The sequence below is a fragment of the Semicossyphus pulcher genome, unplaced genomic scaffold (genome assembly GCF_022749685.1).
Source record: "Semicossyphus pulcher isolate SPU_LCO1_2020_fin unplaced genomic scaffold, fSemPul1.0.p SCAF_22, whole genome shotgun sequence".
NCBI lineage: Eukaryota > Metazoa > Chordata > Actinopteri > Labriformes > Labridae > Semicossyphus > Semicossyphus pulcher.
The window spans coordinates 19,782,311-19,802,237 of record NW_027211696.1 but is presented as its reverse complement, the minus strand read 5'-3'; the positions used below and the strand labels follow the sequence as shown (position 1 = coordinate 19,802,237).

The following is a 19,927-nucleotide window of genomic DNA, read 5'->3' as shown; positions in this document are numbered from 1 at the left end:
GTCTCACTTTGTAGGTCGTATAGATGCATCAGTATTGATTTCAGTCGATTTCATGACTGCCAAAATACTCCCCGCAGGAGCTTTAAGTAGGACATCTCGACCTTTGTTCGACCCATCCCAAGTTTGGTCCAGTATGTGATTCTGAAAAACCAGACGACAAGAGATCAGCAAAAACATCTTTGTCAGTCTGAGATTTGTTAAATTAAAGAAACATGAGAAGTGAAGGAAGCAGCAGAGTCAGAGCGTCGACGAAAGTTGGCTTTATTGAAGTCAGGGTTACAGTGAAGACCTTAACTTGAGGTAGAATTCCCCCTGACTGCACATCATGTCTAAGATTAGGTTTCCCTAAAGATTCACAATCTTCTCCAGAAGAATAAAGATAAACATCCTCCCCTGAAGCGATGGACAGGCGTCCCTCTGAGCTTCAGCAGGCTCAGTATGAGAGGGAGCTGCTCCTCCTTCGAACACCGACAGACGGAGAGTCCAGCTTTTATTTCCTGAACTGAGCGATGGGAGCCGGGACTTTGATGTCCTGTCCCTTCTCCAGCTTCTTCTCACACTCGATCAGGTAGTGGACCCCATCGATCAGGAGCTGGACGAGCTCCACCTTAAAATAAACACAGCAAAGTCCTTCAGGATAGTGCCCAACACTTTATAACCTAATGCGACCATGCGATCAAATTCACATACTGTAGTTCAAAGGTTTAAAAAGCAATAAGGTTGATGGATCCTCACCTCAGATTTTCCCAGACGGTCGTTGTTGGAAATGTCAAACGTGTCTCCGGTCGCGGCGGTGTCCACTCCGCCTGTGCCTCTTTTCTGCAGCCGCAGGTTGTCCAGGATTTTGGAGAAGCGTGAGTCCTGCAGAGTGATTTTAATAGTTTGCAACCTGTTATAACTTCAGTAAATGCCACTTAAAGGTGAATTTCCCTTATTTTAGAAACTTCAGTGTTCTGCTTTAATCACTGTTTGTGTCAGTGGACTCTGGCGCACCACATGCTGAGCTGTATATGTGTTTGTTTCAAAGGGAACGGGTTGTGTGTATATCTGAATATGTGTGTGTGTGTGTGTGTGTGTGTGTGTGTTACCTTGCTGAGATTGGGCAGGCGTACGTGCACGCCCGCCCTGAGGCCGGTGCCCAGGTTGGAGGGACATGTGAGGACGTAGCCCAGACGCTCATTCCACATGAACTCCCAGCCTCTCTCCTGGATCAGCTGCTCCACCTGTGGGACATCACGTGACCAGAGACAGCCAGTCACAGTTACTGTTGCTGTGTAGTATCAACCAGGTAACTCCAAGTTTGGTGCATTTTCCAGATCAATTAAATGATTAACCGTTTCTTGATCTGGTCTGATAATTTGGAAAAAGAAATTAAAAATGTATTTGCGCCAGTTTAGCTCAACGGTTAAATTGTGCGACCCATAAACAGAGGCCTTGATGAGGCGGCCAAAGGTTCGACTCCCACCCTCGGCCGTTTGCTGCGTGTCTTCCACAGTCTCTCTTCCCCTTTTTTCCAACACTATCCTCCATCCTCTCTCTCTCAATAAAAGCATAAAAGGCTAAACTAAAAAATAAAGTGTGGAAAAAATGTTTCTTAATCTATATCTTTATTTTTATCTGTAGGTTTTTGGACAGTGGAAATAGGGATTGGGCAAAAAGCTGCATTAAGATCAGTTAATTCACCCGCTGCGTAACTATTTGCAAAGGCGACTTCTCAAGTACGGAGGCCCTGAAGGTAAGAGAGAAAAAACAGCCTGGTTTCACTTTGTTTTTTTCTCTTTCGTGTGTTTTCTTATTTTACTTTTGTCCATATTTTAAAAAGTATAAATACAACTGCCAGGATAATTATTCGTTCTCTTTTCTTCTTTTTATTGATGTTTTCTTCTCCGTGCACTCTAATCACAAGCTAGCTACGTACTTTAAAGTGACAGTTGGAAAACTACCTGACATTACTTTCATGTCTTTATTTAGCTCGGTATTTTTGTGCTAAAACTCACCTGGTAGAAGTTTTTGGAATACATAGGGTAGTGGTGCACTTGTGCCTCATGTGGCCAAAATAAGTATTACAACAGCAAACATAGTAAAGAGTCATAAACAAAGTTAGATCACAAGAATTGTTTTTCTCTTTGCCATTCAGGGCTTCCGTACCTTTTCTTCTATATTGTTTCTGCATTTTATTTGTGATGATGTGTGTACCTGTTTGAGTCCTCTGCAGAACCGCTCAAACACTCTCTTCATGTTGCCTCCCTTCTCCATGGAGATGACTCTGGTGTGGTCCTCCTCGTTCACCCAGATCAGGAAGGTCTTCTCGTTGTTGTGCCTGAAGAGAACCAGCTGAAGGAAGTAAATAAAGAGCTCTGCAGGTAAAACACTGAGCTTTATATTACTGCAGATGACTCATGGTGGTCAGAAAGGACCTGGTGATGAACAACACACTTCAAATGCAAAAGACAAAAGACACCAACATGCATCAAAAACAGGGGACACTGAATAACACTACTGAGCTTCCTGGGAAGTAACATGGATCAGAATGAGTCACACAGCAGACATGCAGACGAGCTGATTGGACCCTACCAGATGCCCCTGGCGTCTGGCCAGTCTCTGGCCATAAAGGCACATGTCAACAAGGGGGAGACAGGTTTGTCAAACAGGAAGTGGTCCTGAAGGAGGGAGGGGTAAAGGGAAGAAAACAGAGGTAGGAGGATGTTAAACTACCGTGTATTCCTGTGGTGGAGAGGAGGGACTAAAGGTTAGGGAGGACTCACAGACCAGGACTTCAGAAGGAAACATGTTGGTATTTCTAGATTGGATTTTACTAAATTCCCTTTAGTGTTGCAGAACAAACAACATTAAGATGGGATTTGTCTAAACTGAGTCAGCCTTACCAGATCCCCCTGGAATCAGGCCAGTCTCGGGCCATGAAGGCCGAGGTGAGTAACGGAGACACGGGCTTGTCAAACAGGAAGTGATCCTTTTGTGGCGCGGCGTGAAATAATCAGAACGGACAGGTCAACAAAAATCTAACCTACCTGTAGGACTAATTTATGCCACAGACTGTATGAAAAGATGGCCGACATGACAGCTCCTTTAAGGGAAGCCAAACCCTCTCTATCGCCCCCTGCTGACTGGCTGCAGTATAGGTCATAAAGCCCGCCTCCTCCATGTTAACAGATGGGACATGAGTCAAACTATAAAATCTAAATACATTTTTCTCAAACATGGTTTCTGTCATTATAGTTACTTCTTATCATGCTGATTTATGTCACAGTGTTCATTTTTCTGACAACTTTTAATTAGTTATTTGATGCTATAAAAAGTGGGTGTGGCCTCATGATTGACAGCTCTGTTGACAAATGGGGCTCCTGCAGCGTTCTGTTCCGAGTAGCAGAGTAGAGGAGGAACGGCGAGAGGAGACGTAACTAACACTAACACTACAGTCATTGAACTTTCCATCAGCGTGAATATCTGCTTCAGACCGACACAAGAAGCTGTTCTGCTGTTAAACACGACGGCGTGTGGGATCCTTGCTGGTTCTTTCGGTAATTTAAGTGTGTGTTTTGGTTAGCGGAAGTGGCTACGGCGGTTCCACAAGAAGTGGTGCCTTAAATATCTATACTGTATGTCCTAAGAGGGCTACTTAGTGTTGTACCAAGATAATGCGGTAAGAGATAATACTCGTCAGATCGAGTATCAGTAGGCCACCATAAAGTTTCTAATTATAACATTAAGTGAGCAAAATGCTTCGACACAGATCGCAGGGAGTCTTTAAACTCACATCAATGAGCTGCTGCTGCTCCTTCTCCGTCATGTCTCCCAGGCCGTAGTAGCGTCCGGCCAGGTCTCCCTTCAGGCCGGCCAGCGCCATCACCACCACCCGCTCCACCTCACGACGCTCAGCCCTCGAGCAGGCCGGGGGGAGGCTCAGACCGCGGATGCTGCGCCCGGTACGGACACGGGACGACAGGACGTACTTCTCGTCAAAAACGCCGTGAGTGATCTGGAAAAGGAGGAACGGGAGGAAGGATGGATTATTGTTGTGTACGTGCAGGAGCAGCAGGTGCATGGATCATGCAGTGAGGAGGTGTGATGGTGTAAGTGCCTTAGAGGAGTCCAGGTCAGTGGGGTGGATCATGGTTTTGGGGTCGTAGCCGTTGTGCCTGTCCTTGATGATGGGGTCAAAGAGTTCGGCAAACACCTTAAAGGAACAAGACAAAGTCAAATCTGTAGCTTTGGTTTCTTTAAGATCAAAACAAATGTTCAAAAACAAATATCTCACCTCGTAGCTCTCCTCATCACCAGCCACACAGCCCACCGTCTTGATGAAAGGGTGTCCGGGGTTGTCCACTCCAGTTTGGATGCACTGGTCCAGGGTCCAGTTGTTGGGGGTCAGCTTGTCCCTCAGTTTGGCGTAGATGGCCGGAGTCAGAGACGAGGCCATGCAGTTGTTGTGTTTCCTCAGGTCGGGGAAGTCGGAGCTGCAGAAGAGGAAGAGTTGGGAAGAGTTGTTTTAAAATAACAACTGTAAGTGCAATGATCCTGCTTTCACTGCCAACTAGTGGTGACAACATGCTACTACAACCTACACAGCTGGGTGATCGCAAAGTGAACACACGTTACTCTTTAAAGACATGACAGACATGTTTTTGAACATTAAATCCCAGCTTTAAGAATGTTTTATGTCTGAAATGTTTTTTATTTACTAATTTATGAATCCTCTAAATTATATTTGGTCCTTTTCCTTATTTAATCAATAATCTATAAATTTCTGTTTTTTAAATTTTGTTTTTTAAATTTTGTTTAAGTTTAACATCTGGACACAAGACGTCTCCTTTTTTAGGGAAAGGTAAAAAAATAGAAGGTTCCTGGTTTGAATTCCAGTTCAGACGTAGTGGGCCTTTCTGTGTGGAGTCTGCATGTTCTCCCTGTGCATGCGTGGTTTCCCTCCGGACTTCAGCTTCCTCCCACAGTCCAAAGACATGCTCGTTAGGTTCATTGGTGACTCTAAATTGCCCGTAGATGTGAGTGTGAGCGTGAAAGGTTGTCTGTCTCTGTGTGTTCGCCCTGTGATTGACAGGCAACCTGTCCAGGTGTAACCCCGCCTCTCGTCCAATGACAGCTGGGATAGGCTCCAGCCCCCCCGACATATAAACACCTTATAAAGTTCACGTCGCGTATGTGTAAGCAAACAATATATTTTTCTAATTTAGCAGACAAGGACGACCATCTGATAAATGTAAGTTCTCCCTTGTTTAGCTCTGTTTTGGTCTCCACCAACTCCTGAGGGAAACGTTTGGCTCTTTAGCTCCTAAAGCTAAATGCTAACTTTGTCTGCCATTTGGTGTAGGCCATTTAAATCATAGCTTGTTACTTACAGGCCAAAAACAAGACAAAACAATTAGCTTAAAGATGCTAAAAGGCTCTGTAGATCTGCAATCATATTGTTATTAATAAGTGCAGCTTTAAGTCTCAAGTCTCCAGCTCTGCTTTGAAGCATTTCAGTAAAATTTTTCTTCCTCCTTCCATTATCATGAATTATGCACAATGTTCCACTCCTCTCAATAAAACGTCCTTTTCCATTTGGTCACATCAAACCCCCTCATCCTGCCTCAACAGGAAATACATCTCCTTAAGAAAATAAGTGATCTGTGACTGTAATGAAACCTAATGTCTGGCATACTTGGGATATAACTACAGTCATTTCTCTGCTTCTATATAAAGTGTGATGGTGCTAAACATGAGAGGGTGAGAGACAGAAAGGTTGTGAGTGTGTGAGGGAGTGAGAGTGAGTCAAAGGTAACGCAGACGAAACCTGAGAGCGTCGGTGATACTGCAGACTGGTGCCAGAGTTCCTGCTGTGTCCTCGTGTGCTCTTTCATACTCTCAGATGTTAACGACATAATCCACACACTGATCATTAAAATGTGTTTGTATATAAATATATACTTTAAAGATTCAGGGCCTCGCTTAAATGTAATAACCCTGCAATGATTTTCCCAGTGTTCTCGTAGTATTCAAACTTTGGAAGTACTGGAAATAATGTTTGATGTCAGGAGTTCATTCACACTTTCAGTATCTGTTCTGATGTCACCTCACAAAACAATGAGTCATTGTTCTGACATGTTGTGAAGCACGTGGTCAGTTCCTGTGTTAAGGCAGATAATTATAGAGCTTGGACCGCTCACTGATTCATCAAGGTCATCCATCCAAAGCACTTCAACTAAACACAGACACCTTTTGTCACAGTCTATGTCTCAATCGGATTCTTCATGAAGTAACTCAGTCATTGTATCTTCCACACGTTCTTATCCGAAGTCGTCAAATACAGCTGTTTACAGCCGGCGTCTTATTCAACCCACAAGGTAAAAGTTCATGTTTAAGGTCTATTTTAAGGTACCCTTTAGCATCTGTATTAAGGTTACCTTGGCTGCTTCTTAAGGTACTTTTTACAGTAGCCATATTGTATGTTTCAAGGTTAGTGTCCAGTCTAAGGTAGCCTTTGCCGTCTATTTTAAGGTACCCATTAGCGTCAGGTTTAAATTACCCTCCTACATCTCTGTAGGTACCATTTAGCATTGGTTTAAGGTATCCTTTAGTGCCTGTTTTGAGGTACACATTGGCATCTGGTCCAAAGTACCCTATGGCATCTATTGTTCCCCTTTGTCATCTTTTTAAGTGAACTCATTAGCATCAATAATAAGGTAGCCTTTAGCATCTTTTTAAGGTAGGCTGCCCTTTAAGATTTGTTGGAAGGTATCCGTCAGCGCTGTTTTAGGGTAACTGTCCAGTTTATGTGTTTTACATTAGCGTCTGTAACGTTGAGCGTAGCCTGTAGTGTCTCTTTTATGGTTAGTGTTCGGTCTAAAGTAGCCTTTAGCATCTTTAGGTACCCACTAGCGTCCAGTTTAAAGTTCCCTATAGTTTTTATATAGTATTTATTTTAAGCTACCCTTTAGCATCTTTTAAAGATACCCTTTTTGGTTTGTTTGTTTTAAGGTACCTTAATGCTGTTTTAGGGAAAGTGTCACCTTTAAGGTACTATTAGCAGCTATTTAAGAGCACACATCAGTATCTATTTTAGGGAACCTTTAGCATCTGTATTAAGACACCCTTGAGTCTGTTTTAAGGTCGCCAACCAATGATGTTACTTTGTACTGTCTGCCTTTATGCTGTATCTGTGATGTCGACGTTATCCTGTCTCACCTGGGAGGATAGAGCTTCTTCTTGGTCTCTGCAACCAGGGAGTTGTTTTCACTCATCAAGAAGCCAGTAGCCATCGTTCCCGCTCCCAGGCTGGCCAGCAGCACAGCCGTGTTGCGGCCAGAAATCAGACGTGTGAAAGAGCTTGCCATGTTTCTGCTAGCTTGTTAAATCTTTGTCAAAAGCAAAAGAGCTGGAGAGAAAAGAAAAACAGACAGTTTTATTCATGTTATCCATGTCCATGCACCGTATGTAATTTCTGCTGCTTGGGGTTTCTTGATCAAAACAATCTGGGGTAATATCAAAACCCTGCTTGTAAAGATATTGCTAATTATACCTTTAAGTTGAGCTAACTGATGGTCAACTTTGTGTCCCATTAGCGACAAGACAGTTAGCGTGCTAGCTGACAGGTTGTTAGCTGGGGGAGCTTTTTTCTCCCTCGCCAAAAACTCTTAATCCAATTAATTGTCGTCCAGTCCTGAGAAGAAATTTCCAGGAAGCAGTAAATGGCCCGGAGAAAAAAGCACAGAGCTTAGAGAGCTGTTGTAGCGCTAACATTGTCCCGGACGGCTAGCATGCTAGTGGATAGCTTGCTAGCTACAGTCGTTTAGCCCAACAAGTCTTCTTAGCTACTTTCTAGTGTGACCCAGCATTTACTCATGAAGCTCTACACCTGTGCTGTATATTTTTTGTATTGTAAATGTACAGGCCATAGGTTACGGGGGAATTAGCACCCTTAGAAAGCATTTCTATAAATATTCGATTGCTAATAACGCTAATAAGTCTTTGTGCAAAATGTGAACATGCTGCCTCAGACCTCCTAAGACCCCCCCACAGGTTTTTGGTTAAATACAGTAACAAGCTTAGGCTAGCAGGGGCTCTAGCAGATGCTCTTAGCCTCTTAGCATTAGTTTCCCACCCACAGGACGGCTGGTTTCATACATCCACTAATGCTTCTGTAATGAGCAGGTACCCAAAGAAATCCGTCTGTAGTTTCCTGTTAGGTGTTTCCCCAAGATGCATTTAAAATGTTACATTTATTACCTCAATTAAATGTTTTTAATGAGCTGTACTGACTGAAAGGTCATGTTCTAGCTCGTCCTTCACACAGAGTGGGTCGCGACTGTAGCTTAATATAGAGGGAATTCTGTGACGACGTCAGGATTCCTGTAAATCCTCATCATAATAAAGATGGCCGATCATCCCTTTAAATAAGGAATAAAACATCCAATATGATTTTTTATGTGCAGAATTGATTCCTCAGATTATTTTGTGCTCTCTCTCTTTCTAGGTAACTGACAGCAGTAACTTTGGGTCAGAGGTAGTAGTATTTATAGTTCATCCGGGGACGGTAGTGTTGCCAGGATCCAGTGCCAAGAAGCAAGCCATCTCTGGCTCACTACGCAGTGACATTCTGAACTGATCACAAGACTGCACCCTCATGAGGCCAAGTCAGCAGGACAGAGGGAAACATGGAGGGCGTTTAGTGAAGAGCTTCAATAGGCAATAATGAAGTTAATAATCATCAGGAGACGTTCAGGCCAGTCTTCGCTCTGGCCTTGTGAAGCATCGGCTGCTGACTGACCATGGATCATATGGTCTTATGGTCAGGATTACATCAAAACCACTACAGACCCCGGATCAGCCTCCCCTCCCTCCTCAGCGTGACCTTTTAACTCATGAGTACGTGTAAGACATAAGAGCAGCTTCGTCCTTCCAGAGGACACGGCAGAGTTAACACCGCCTCAGGTACTTTAAATAAAACATTTAGGAAAGATGGAAGGATCATTTTTGTCTTTCTTTTACAGCAAAGCCGAATTCGAGTTTAATTTCAGAAATTAAGTTAAAAACTTGCTCAATCTTTCCTCAATTGAAGATCATGACACCCTGCTTCTAGCCTCCATCCACCTTTAATATTTAAAATATATAAACATGCATTCACACCAAAACACTTTCAAATAAAATATAAAATGCAAAAGTAGCTTTAGCAACATAATCTTTGATACAAAGGATTTTAAATCAGTTTAACATGACTGGACTGGAAGCTAAGTTACGTCCCTGCAAGAGAAGTAAGAAGAGAAGGTACAGTACCTGTAGAAAAGCTGCTCTGCCTTCCTGCTGAAGGTGTCCTGTTTAAGAGCTTTTCCCTCTCCTCTCTGCGGGGGCTCCACCCCCTCATGTGGGATTAGACTCTGAAGACCAATCATAAGTTCTGACACAGACCTGGATAAACCAATGAAGAGCCACCGGCATGAGCCGTGATAAACCATAAGCACCCAGGGTCCGATATCAGCGTCCAGTTTGACCTTGATGTTTTCACCTACAGCCAAAAACACACACAGTAATCTCTTCCGTCTCCTCACACACTGTGACCCGGACAGTTTCACACAGCAGCTGAAATAAAACACAAGAACACAAGTTCAAACATTTTCAACAAAGAACAGCAAATAAAGTAACGCTGGAAGCAGCCTGGAACAAACACAGGTGAGTTACTTTGGGGTACAAATACCAGGAGATCATAAATACTGATGTTTATGTCTCAAGGAGCTACTGCAGTCGACAACCCGTTAGCACATTACGCTAGCATATGTAGCATAATAGCATAAGTGTGTGACCGGGCGCGTTTAAGGAAACTTCTCTTGTAGTTTACCTGTACCTCAGAATCCTTCTGTATAACAAGCACAGTTTCTCGTGTGTTTATACCTCTGCTCCAGCATTAGTTATTCCGGCTGTCTGTGTTTTGTGGCCAAAAGGTCAAAGGTCAACATCCTCGTAACATCTTGCTGGCCATTATTCCCATTGCATTCTTGTGAGTGTGATATCTTAGGAACGGAATATCTTCAAATTTTGCACAAATACCACAAAGATGAGCTGTTAAGATTTTGGTTCTCAAAGGTCAAAGGTCAACATCACAAGCTGGACTTACATGGAGCCTTATATTCCAATTATAGTCTGTTTAAAATGCTCCATATAAACACCTCAATCAGAATAAAAAGGCCCAAATTGATTTAAACGATTTGACTCGATCACGTCCCGCCCTCCGTCTTCACGTAAACGTGAGGTGATGTACAAGATGGCTGCATCCAAGTTAAACTGGACGACCTCGGAGAGCATTCATTAATTCAGGTGTGAAGAGAATAACGTCCTGTAAATGATTGCGGTGAGACCTCTCCTCTTTAATGCAGGCCTGCACTCGTGCTGTGTGGTTTTTCATGTATTGCATCGTGCTTCTACAGTTGAGAAACTTCACTTCAGTTTTTTGTATTTTCTGTATTTGCAGTGCGTCCTAGTGTCTATTTACTTAGTGTGTTATGGGGAATATAATTATATTCATTCTATGCTTGTTACGGAGGCTCTGAGCGGACATCCATACACTTTATTCACTATGTTTTTACCGTAATTACGAGTAATTTCAGTTGTTTTCTGGAGATCTCGACTTACTTATCTTGAGGTAACGTGCTGGTTTTCTCGTGATAACAGGATAATTTTGTGTCGATGTAGAACAGAACAACAGGCTGCTCACTGTGATGTTAAAGAGCAGGACGTGCTGCCATCGGCCACACTGATGAGGGAAGTTAAACCTGTTTCTGTGTTTGTTCTGTGCTTCTGCAGCTCTGAGGATACGAGTTATGATCATCTGACGTCACCGTGGTGCAGCTTTATCATCTCGAGATAACGGGATAAATAACAACCGGAAATGACTCGTCGTTATCACGGGAAAACAGAGTAAAGAAAACGTATGGATGCATGTCCGCTTAGGGCTTCCGTAGCTTGTGTTTTCTGTCTTTAAATGCGTTTGAGCTCTGGTGGCTCACTTCGTCTACGGTCCACAAAAAACAATTTTAAAGTACATTATAATCTCACTTTTATTGTGTTTAAATATCTGTACATTACACAGAGAAATGCTTGGAAAAAACAACGACAAAAAGTGGAATTTCAAAGTATGCAGGATTGTAAGAAAGCGAGGATGTCGTATATTAAAGCATTTAAGATTCCTGCCAACAGGAACGCGTCAGAATAAAGTTAATAAAACGTGCAGAAAGAAACGATAAACTACGAGGAGAACAGTGATGTAAAGGAGGAGCGTCATGCTATGTTCATGCTATAAACAAGTTCAGAGGTTAATGACATTCTTTTAACTCCATAGTGCAAAGATATGACTATTTACTAATACAGTAAACAAGGTTTAAAATATAAATATGATTCAGTAATCACATTAACAAGGAACTAATAAGAATAATGATACAGAAAGTAACTGTGAGAGAGTGTAAGAAACCTTTCAGGCCAACACTCGTCAGGATCATTCAAAACCTTCTGATACAAAAAAACATATCAAAAACAAATGAGATGATTTGTGGCTTTCGATCGTCGACAAACAGAAATGAAACGTCTTATTTTTAAATGTGTGTAAGTTAGAAAGATTTGTGCTGCAGCACGCAAACACAAAACGACAGCTGGAGCAGAAACGTCAGCGACAGATGATTCAAGGGATAAAAATCCTGTCAGCATGAACACCTCCAAAAAACAGGAGAGTCTTAAATCATAAATGATAACAGTATTGCAGCTTCTTAGGAAACCCAGCGTGTGTCGGACACAGCAGGTCTTGAAATAGTCAGAAGATGTAATTTATAGTTGAATGTACATCTTTTTAATCTTACAACGCCATGAAGCCCTGAGGAAGTCAGCTGACGCGGCATAAAGATCAACAGAGTCCGAGCAGGGACGACTTCTCATTTTAACTAAGTTTTAATTTGAGAAAAAAGTTTAAATACCATCATCAACTTTTCCTCTGATTATCTCGTTCTTGGCTGGCACTCATCGGTCCCTCCAGGATGTCGCAGCTTTTTCTGCGATTGTAAAAAACCTGATTTCACTGCAGCTTTTTCAAAAAGTTGTAATGTTTTGAGACTTTTTTTTGCTTAAAGCTCCGATTAGCAACTTTTGGTTTGTGTTGATTTTGGCGCCGCCTGTGGACAAAGTGGTACCTCTCATCTCTTTGCTGATCTTGTCCTGTGCATGTGTCGGAAATCTCATCCTGCTTTCTTTTTACACTCAAACGTTTCACTCGCTGTGAATCTTTAAATATATAAAACGGCTGATTTGGCAGCGGGAAGTTCCCCGGCCGGTTACAGCCATTAACATTAACTAGAAAGATATAATCAGTCTTGTCTGCTTCTGTAGGTCATATAGAGGCATCAGTATTAATTTCAGTCTGTTTCAGAAGCAGCTAAAAACTCCTCACAGGAGCTTTAACACATCACACATCCACTATAGCAAGGATTCCCAACCTTTCTGACTACACGGATCAGGGAGCATCTTCCTCCCGATCCCTGGGAATCAGCTCTGCTCATTGACATGCATAAAGCTTAAAATACGTCTTCACACGCTGTGAGATGAGCCGGAGGTGATCCACGCGGAGTTTATCAGAGTCATCATGCCGTGCAGGGAGGACGTTAGTAGAGGAGCAGATATGACGCAGACCTGTGTGTGTTGATGCTCATACCTGAATCAATAACGTTGCGATCCGTCCGTGTTTCTGCGCACAGTTAAAGTATAAACTCCTTCTCCACAGAGCTTTAGAGCGGCATCAGGCTTCATGATCAAAGTTTCATGGGATGTGAAGCCAGGGTTGCCAGGTCCGCGCTTTTTCCAACTGAATTGGGCGACTTTAGAGGCGTGAGGCCCTGTGCGGCTGCATGCTTCACACAGCCCATGTTATGGTTCTGACTTCGCGTATGTTTGGGATGTCACGGACATCTGTTGGGTTTCGCAGCCCGGTACTAAACGACCTACGGCCCGGTACTGGTCCGCGGACCTCGGGTTGGGAACCCTTGCACTATAGCAACCAGGACAAACGCTCCAATAAAGCCATCTATTGGCTGAGCGAGCTCTTCTGACGTCACTGACGGTCGATTTTCAAGTCAAGCCTCTGTAGCCATGAAGCGCTCATTTCACACTGCACATGCTCATGCAAAGCTATCGATATGTGCAAAGGAAAATCTCTGTTATTTATCACATGTATGCTGTTCTACTCTTTATTTAGGCTGCTGCAGCAGAATAACAGCATCGCTTATGTTTAAACGCTGCAGGCACAGGGGATCTGCAGGAAAGATGCGGCAACTGCGGCATCAATCAGCAGAAATGTAACTTCCTGGAGGGACTGACTGACAGTCAAAGTTGGACTTTACTCCAGTCACGTCGACTTGTTTTATTCACAAGTTCAGCTTAGCAATCAGCTCATGTTAAAGGGCTTTAAGAGACTTCACTACCCGACAAGCTGACACTGTAAACCAAGCTTGTGGAGTATCATCCACAGTCAGTGCTGCAGGTCATGTGACCCCCGTTCCCCGTACACACTCATTATAAAAGAAGCGACTTTAAATACTGAAAACTGTTCGGGCCAATAAAGTGAATTAAAATCAGCATTCGACATAAAAACTAACTTGTTACATCGATTATGTTTGAGAGTACGGAGGCAGATGTCGGGTATGTACACGTGATAGCAGCAGCAGGTTAAATGGAGGTTTCTACAGTCATATGGCAGAGCTGTGTTTGTTAACGTTCATTCTGTTACTGAATTTATACATCAGATGTTCTTACAACAAGGCACATTTTCTCCTGAGTTTCCTGAGCTCGATAACCGGCGGCGTTTTATCAAACAACCCTGCTTTATTAAGAACAAATCCCAACGCGGTTTGAACTGATACTTTAAGACGGGCAAAGAGTTCATCGTGAGCGTGGACGGATGATTAACCAGGAGGGACTCTGGGTTCGATCTTCAGAGAGAGCTCATACAGAGTGTCTTCATCCATCACCAGTGTCTTATCCAGGAGGAACTGAGTCACCTGCAGGGCGGAGAGGACGGAGAGCAGACCCTGTGTTAATCGTTCAGACTGCATGATTCAAACAGCAGAGGAGTGTGCGTGGTGTCGGACAGACCTTGGGCTGGTGCTCGATCCTGTAAGGTGCCTGCTGGAACTGACGAATCTCCCGGATAATGTGAGAAATCTGAGAGGCCAAAGACAGAGCAGATATTACAGGTCAGTTAGCTGTTAGCTTAGCTTCACAACACTTAAGAGCCTGTCTTTGCTACATCTGCAGCTTCTCACTTTTAGCTCGAGACAATTTAGCAGTTGAATAATAACAATTCAGTTTATTTATAAAGCAAAACTTGTGCTTTAGAAACGTAAAATTACAACAATAAAATACAAATCAGTGTCGGAATAAAACAGGAAGACGTGCAGAATGAAACAACAGTTGACTGTTTACAGAAGGATGGGGGTCATAGGGTCACGATGGGTCCCGTATTTCTGTGAAAAACCTTTTATAAAGCATAAAATACGTCTTCACAAGCCGGAGATGAGCCGGAGGTGATCCACGCAGAGTTTATCACGCCGCGCGGGGAGGAGACAGACGTGAGGAGAGGAGCAGATATGACGCAGACTCTTTTGATGCTCACACCTGAATCAATAACGTCGCGATCGGTCCGTATTTCTGCGCACAGTTAAAGTATAACCTTCGTCTCTACAGGCTGTCAAATGCCCGTATGCTGTGTGGCTCATATATTTCACTGATAAACACAGAGCTTTAGAGGGGCATCAGGCTTCTTGATCAAAGTTTCATGGGAAGCCTGTTGGGTTTTGCGCAGGGTACTAAACGACCTACAGCCTGGTACCGGTCCACGGACCAGGTGTTGGGAACCCCTTCTTTAATATACTCTCTTTCTTACATTCCTGCAGACTTTGAAAGCTTTTGTCGTTGTTTTTCCTGAACATTTCTGTAATGTTCAGATATTTACACACAATCAAAGTGAGATTATAATGTAGATGCAAATTGTTTTTGTGGTCGGTAGACGAGTCACCAGAGCTCAGCCTGTGTTGTGCTTCTGCAGCTCCGGGGAGACGAGTTCTGATCACCTGACGTTACGGTGGTGCAGCGTTGTTATCTCGAGATAACGAGATGAATAAGTCGAGATCTCGAGAAACAACCCCAAAAAGATCAAAGAAAACCTTTCGATAAAAATAAGTCTTCAAAAGTTTTAAAATGACACCTCTAATGCAGCCCAATCATTTTGAAACAAACAAAAATCCTTTAACAGAATCCTGCGCTTCATACATGAGTACAGATCTGTCATCGCTCCGTCTGCGCAGGAAACAGTTTGTTCCACACATGTGCAACCAAACGGCTACTTCCTGTCACCGCTTTGATTTGAGGAGATTGTTGTCTCATCCTGGCAGCACGCTTTCTGTTCATATGCATGTAGTTACTCATTGTTCAAACACATAACTGACCTGAATTACTGAAGTATTAAATGACGTCTGTACGCCTGTTTTAATAAGCGCCGTATATTCGCACATATATGACAGGGAAGGAGTGTATCCTTACCATCCTCATCTTGGAGAAGTTAACCAGGCCCTCCTCTGTGAAGTTGGGCGTCCCCTCCTCGATGAAAGCCAGGTCGGTGAGGTACATGCCCAGGTACGGGACACACGGAGGGTTACAGCTGCACACACACACACACACACACACACACACACACAGAGCAACATTAGAGAGTCTTTAAGGATTCACATCACCTGCTCGTCTCTGCTCGTGAGCTGTATTTACTTCTTCAGTGTCTCTCTGAGATTCTTGAACCTCCCCTCCGAGGACACGGTCTTCTGCAGCCGGTCCATCAGAGACTTTGTCTAAAGAACACAAAGACATTCATTCACAAGCTTTTCGTGCAGAGAGGATTATTCTAACAACAGGTAAACGAGTGGACTCCGACCTGTTTGCAGACTTTGGCCCAGGTCTTCTTCAGCCTGAAGATGGCGCTGCGGTTCAGAGCAGAGGTGATCTCCAGCACGCCGTTGTAGTTGTTGAGGCAGCGACAGATGTCGGCCACGGCCAGCCACTTCTCGATGGAGCTGGCCCTGGAGCCCACGTCGGTGTGAGTCATGATCTGAGACGCCACCAGGTTACTCATCTGTGCAGCGACGGAGAGCGGACGAGTTCAGGGTTAGAGGGGTTTTAAACTAGTCGGACAGTACGCTCAGTTATTGTTTAATTATAAAGTGAATAAAACGCAGCTTCATAAAGGTTCATTTTGTTTTTAACTTTATGATCTCTTTGCTGTAGTTTTGTTTTCCTGCTGCTGAACTGTTGTGCATTGTACTGAGAGGAACCTGGAACACTTTGTCCCCACTGTTTGGATTTCAAAAGCAATACAGTTAATATCTAACTAGAAGACGACACTGAGAGGTGTTTCTAATATTTCCTCTGCTTTCATCGACATAAAAAAGGTTGACAAACATTGTGAGACTCAAGAAAGAAAGAATCCTTCAAGCAACAAACTTCAGAGGGTGGCATGAGGCGAGAGCAGGCCTGATGGCTTTAACAGTTAGATTTTAAAGGATTTTTTAATCTGTAATAGACGAGAAAAGAGAATGAGGCCAAAGAAAGTGTGGAAATTTAAGTTTTGGGGGGATTTGCAGAGATCTTTGTGCTCGCTGAGGTTGTTGTTTGTGCAGACGTGGTGAAAAGATGTTTGTCCTGCGTGAGGAGGAAGATCCGGCACAAAGTAACATGACTGTTCGGTCTTACATCATTAAAATGCTGACTGGTCTTCATGATGTACGGCGTCCGCTCCGTCTTGTCCACCTTCATCCAGCCCTGACCGAGGAACTCCCTGCAGGGCCACAGACATGCAGCATCAGAACCAGCTTTAGGGACTGAATATGTGAACACAATTAACCTGGTGACACACTTACAGGAACATGTCATCATTCATTCTAAACATTAACATGTGCCTCGCTGCAGTCGTGTTACACGTTCAGCTGACCTGCAGCTAAATGACAACGAGCATTTATCCTCCAAATATTGTTTATAAAACGATCTCCTTCTTTGGAGGAAACTGTGGATTATTATCTGCAAACTGCAGACGAGAAGCCGACGCCTCGGCCTCGGACTGCGGGCGTGCTCGGCGAGGTCGTACTCACTCGTAGGGGATGCTCCTGAACACGATGTGATCCAGCAGAGTGATCTGCTCGGCCAGCTCCATCGCTGACAGAGACTCGAAACACTCGGGCTTCGGACTCTCCGCCTGCAAACACACACAACATTTTATAAAACCAAATATAACAAGCTAAAGAACTACACAGAGTTTACTCCACCTTTAACCAGGATGTTACGGACGTAACTACTTTGCTACTGTCTGCTGCTGGTTCGAGGGGATCGACTCTAAATGTGACATTAATCTTACCACGATGAAGTGCAGCAGGGGGCAGCTTTTCTGGAGATAAATGTTTGCAACTCTTTAACAAACTTTCTGCTTCATGATCAAATCTATAATTAGATTCCTTCTTCAAGTTCTTTGTGGTGATAACAGGGCGGACTGACCATCTGTAAGATGTCTTCGATCTTCAGCTGAGCATCATCTTGTTCCTCTTGAGAAAGGGCACTGAGGAGCACAAACTCACATGAGTATAAACATAGTTTGTATATATATTTTTTTATTAATGTAGAAGAAGAACTGATCTTGTGTCAGGCAGGTAGGCAGGTGGGTCGCGTGCACCTTAATATGTTTGTGGTAGCTTTCCTCTCCTGGGGCAGCAGGTCTGGATCTCTCAGCACCTCCTCCAGGAGACCCATCACTCCCATCTTCAGGTCGCTGTTCATGTCAAAGTCCTGACGGAGGAACGCATCCAAACATGTTAACACAAAGCCTGCAGTTAAAGTCTTACTTGATCTCTTATTGGTGCTCTGCATTCTGCACAGTGGACGTCATTAATGTGCAGCGTTTTCCTCTTATCAGTTCTGCAGCTTCAGAGACGTCAGTGCGCGTGAGAAGGGCGCCCTCTAGAGGACAGTTACACATATTTATTTTTGCCTCTTCAGGCTCTAAAGTCCATCCATCCATTTTCTATACCACTTGTCCTGTCCAGTGTCGCGGGCTGGAGCCTATCCCAGCTGTCCTTGGGCGAGAGACGGGGTTACGTCTGGACAGGTCGCTAGTCAATCACAGGGCTGACACACAGAGAGACCACCTTTCATACTGCACATACGGGCAATTTTAGAGTCACCATTGAACCTAACAAGCATGTCTTTGGGCTCTGGGAGGAAGCCGGAGTACCCGGAGGGAACCCAAGCATGCACGGGGAGAACATGCAGAGTCCACACAGAAAGGCGCACTATGTCTGAACCAGGATTCAAACCGGGAACCTTCTAGCCGTGAGGCGATGTTGCACGACGTGCAGCCCAGATTTTTTTTTAATAAAAGAAAAATAAAAAGAATCAAATTTCTTAATCACACCGTTGCGGTTGATATTTGTTTGTTTACCGTGTTCAAAGCACACAGACTCGGATTGGGCCCACACCGAAGCAGGACTGTGTTCATCAATAGCACCAGATAATAAATGCTCACTTCTCAGGCCACGACATCAGGAACAAAAATAGCATCTTATATAATCTTAAATGAAAACGAGAGTCCTTTTAGTGTCCCTGGGGAGGAGGCTGACCTTTCTGCATGCTGCCTGGGTGGGAGAAAAGACACGCAGAGCAAAGAGCACCTCCATCGTGGAGAAGAGTGAGAGGGACACACGCAGGGAGCGATGGCGATAATAACACAACAACAACACAACAACAGACTCTGTCAGGTGGGCTGAAGGTGTCCAGGTTCAGTGCAGGATGTGTTCTGCTCTCAGTTTCAAATGAGCATCCTCTTCAATGACCCTATGAGGGATGAAACGTGATCTCTGTGGGCCAAAGGTGGAAGAAAATGTGATCATTAATCTCCAGGATTCTCTCTAGATTGCCCTTTAAGTGTTGAAAGCTGCAGCAGTGATGCCCATCTGGATAAAGTGCCCTCGTGAACGCCCTCCAGTGAATAGAATGAGACAATATTCCCTTTACTGGTTTGGCAATAGAAAAAGTCGATGCAGTTCCTGCCAGGGTGCATTTCCCATGCACCTGAGATAAAGCGGGATTAAGTTCACTCTACAGTCAGAGAACACACAATGACGGGCGTGTAGGTGGCAAAAATGTGACCTCCAGGCTGCCCCTACCATGAGGACAACGCCCTCTAAGGTGCCCCTCTAGCAGAGAGAATTTGATGAAGGGCTCCTCTGTGTCCTCTTCCAGTGGAGAAAACTACTTGTCTACTAGTGCAACCTTCTAGTGGTCACGGGTAAAGTGCCTTCTTGTGTTTTTACGGGGGCGAAAACTTGATGCATCTAGGGTGCCATTTCCCGTGGAGAAAACATGATAAAGTGCCCTTCAAGGTGCGCCTGGAGAAAACTACTTAAGTGTCCTCTAGTGCGACCTTCTAGTAGAGAGAAAGTACCTTCTGGTGTTTTTACAGGGGTGAAAACCTGATGCAATGACAACAAGGGTGTCTGAACCCGCAATAAATCTGAGTAAGTTCCTTCTAAAATAGTAAAAAGGAAATATAGAGTCCTGCAGGGTTCTCAATGTGCAAGAAAAGTGGAGAAAACTTGATGCAGTGTCCTCCATGGTGCATTTTCAGTGGAGAAAAGTGCCTTTCACAGTGCACCTGATAGATAAAGCATGATAGAGTGCACTCTAAAATAAGAGAAGAAGAAAAAAAAGTGCAGGAAAACATTAAAATAACCCACCAGTTCCTTCCAATAAAAAAAGGGATTTGGTGACCTCCAGGCGAGGACAACGCCCTCCAAGGTGCACTCTTAGCAAAGTGAATGTGATGGACGTGCCCTCTAATGCAACCTTCTAG

General features: G+C 43.9%; 2 protein-coding genes across 2 annotated transcripts in view; both read right to left on the bottom strand.

Annotated features, from left to right (window-relative positions):
* Positions 1 to 245: 245 nt before the first annotated feature.
* On the bottom strand, positions 246 to 9,363 carry LOC138601768 (creatine kinase S-type, mitochondrial-like). Its single transcript, XM_069672962.1, has 10 exons — positions 9,289 to 9,363; positions 7,201 to 7,390; positions 4,277 to 4,475; positions 4,100 to 4,195; positions 3,776 to 3,997; positions 2,575 to 2,660; positions 2,197 to 2,320; positions 1,089 to 1,223; positions 736 to 861; positions 246 to 607 (listed from the first exon to the last, which is right to left on the bottom strand). The coding sequence occupies exons 2-10, from the start codon at positions 7,347 to 7,349 to the stop codon at positions 491 to 493; spliced, it is 1,254 nt and encodes a 417-aa protein (XP_069529063.1). The 5' UTR covers positions 7,350 to 7,390; positions 9,289 to 9,363; the 3' UTR covers positions 246 to 490.
* Positions 9,364 to 11,064: 1,701 nt separating this feature from the next.
* rasgrf2a (Ras protein-specific guanine nucleotide-releasing factor 2a) overlaps positions 11,065 to 19,927 on the bottom strand; it is a 37,225-nt gene continuing 28,362 nt past the window's right edge. The window contains exons 20-28 of the mRNA XM_069673181.1: positions 17,753 to 17,865; positions 17,578 to 17,638; positions 17,178 to 17,281; positions 16,783 to 16,867; positions 15,968 to 16,165; positions 15,805 to 15,884; positions 15,583 to 15,700; positions 14,137 to 14,205; positions 11,065 to 14,042 (exon numbers count right to left, since the gene is read on the bottom strand). Coding sequence (XP_069529282.1) covers positions 13,947 to 14,042; positions 14,137 to 14,205; positions 15,583 to 15,700; positions 15,805 to 15,884; positions 15,968 to 16,165; positions 16,783 to 16,867; positions 17,178 to 17,281; positions 17,578 to 17,638; positions 17,753 to 17,865 — 924 coding nt within the window. The 3' untranslated portion in view covers positions 11,065 to 13,946. The remainder of the gene's footprint in view (positions 14,043 to 14,136; positions 14,206 to 15,582; positions 15,701 to 15,804; positions 15,885 to 15,967; positions 16,166 to 16,782; positions 16,868 to 17,177; positions 17,282 to 17,577; positions 17,639 to 17,752; positions 17,866 to 19,927) is intronic.

Excerpts from the sequence above, each read along its gene's own strand:
- LOC138601768 (XM_069672962.1), bottom strand. The coding sequence starts at position 7,349 with ATGGCAAGCTCTTTCACACGTCTGATTTCTGGCCGCAACACGGCTGTG. Across the intron at positions 4,476-7,200 it reads AAGAAGCTCTATCCTCCCAG|CTCCGACTTCCCCGACCTGA; the intron begins GTGAGACAGGAT and ends CCTCTTCTGCAG. Across the intron at positions 4,196-4,276 it reads GTGATGAGGAGAGCTACGAG|GTGTTTGCCGAACTCTTTGA; the intron begins GTGAGATATTTG and ends TGTTCCTTTAAG.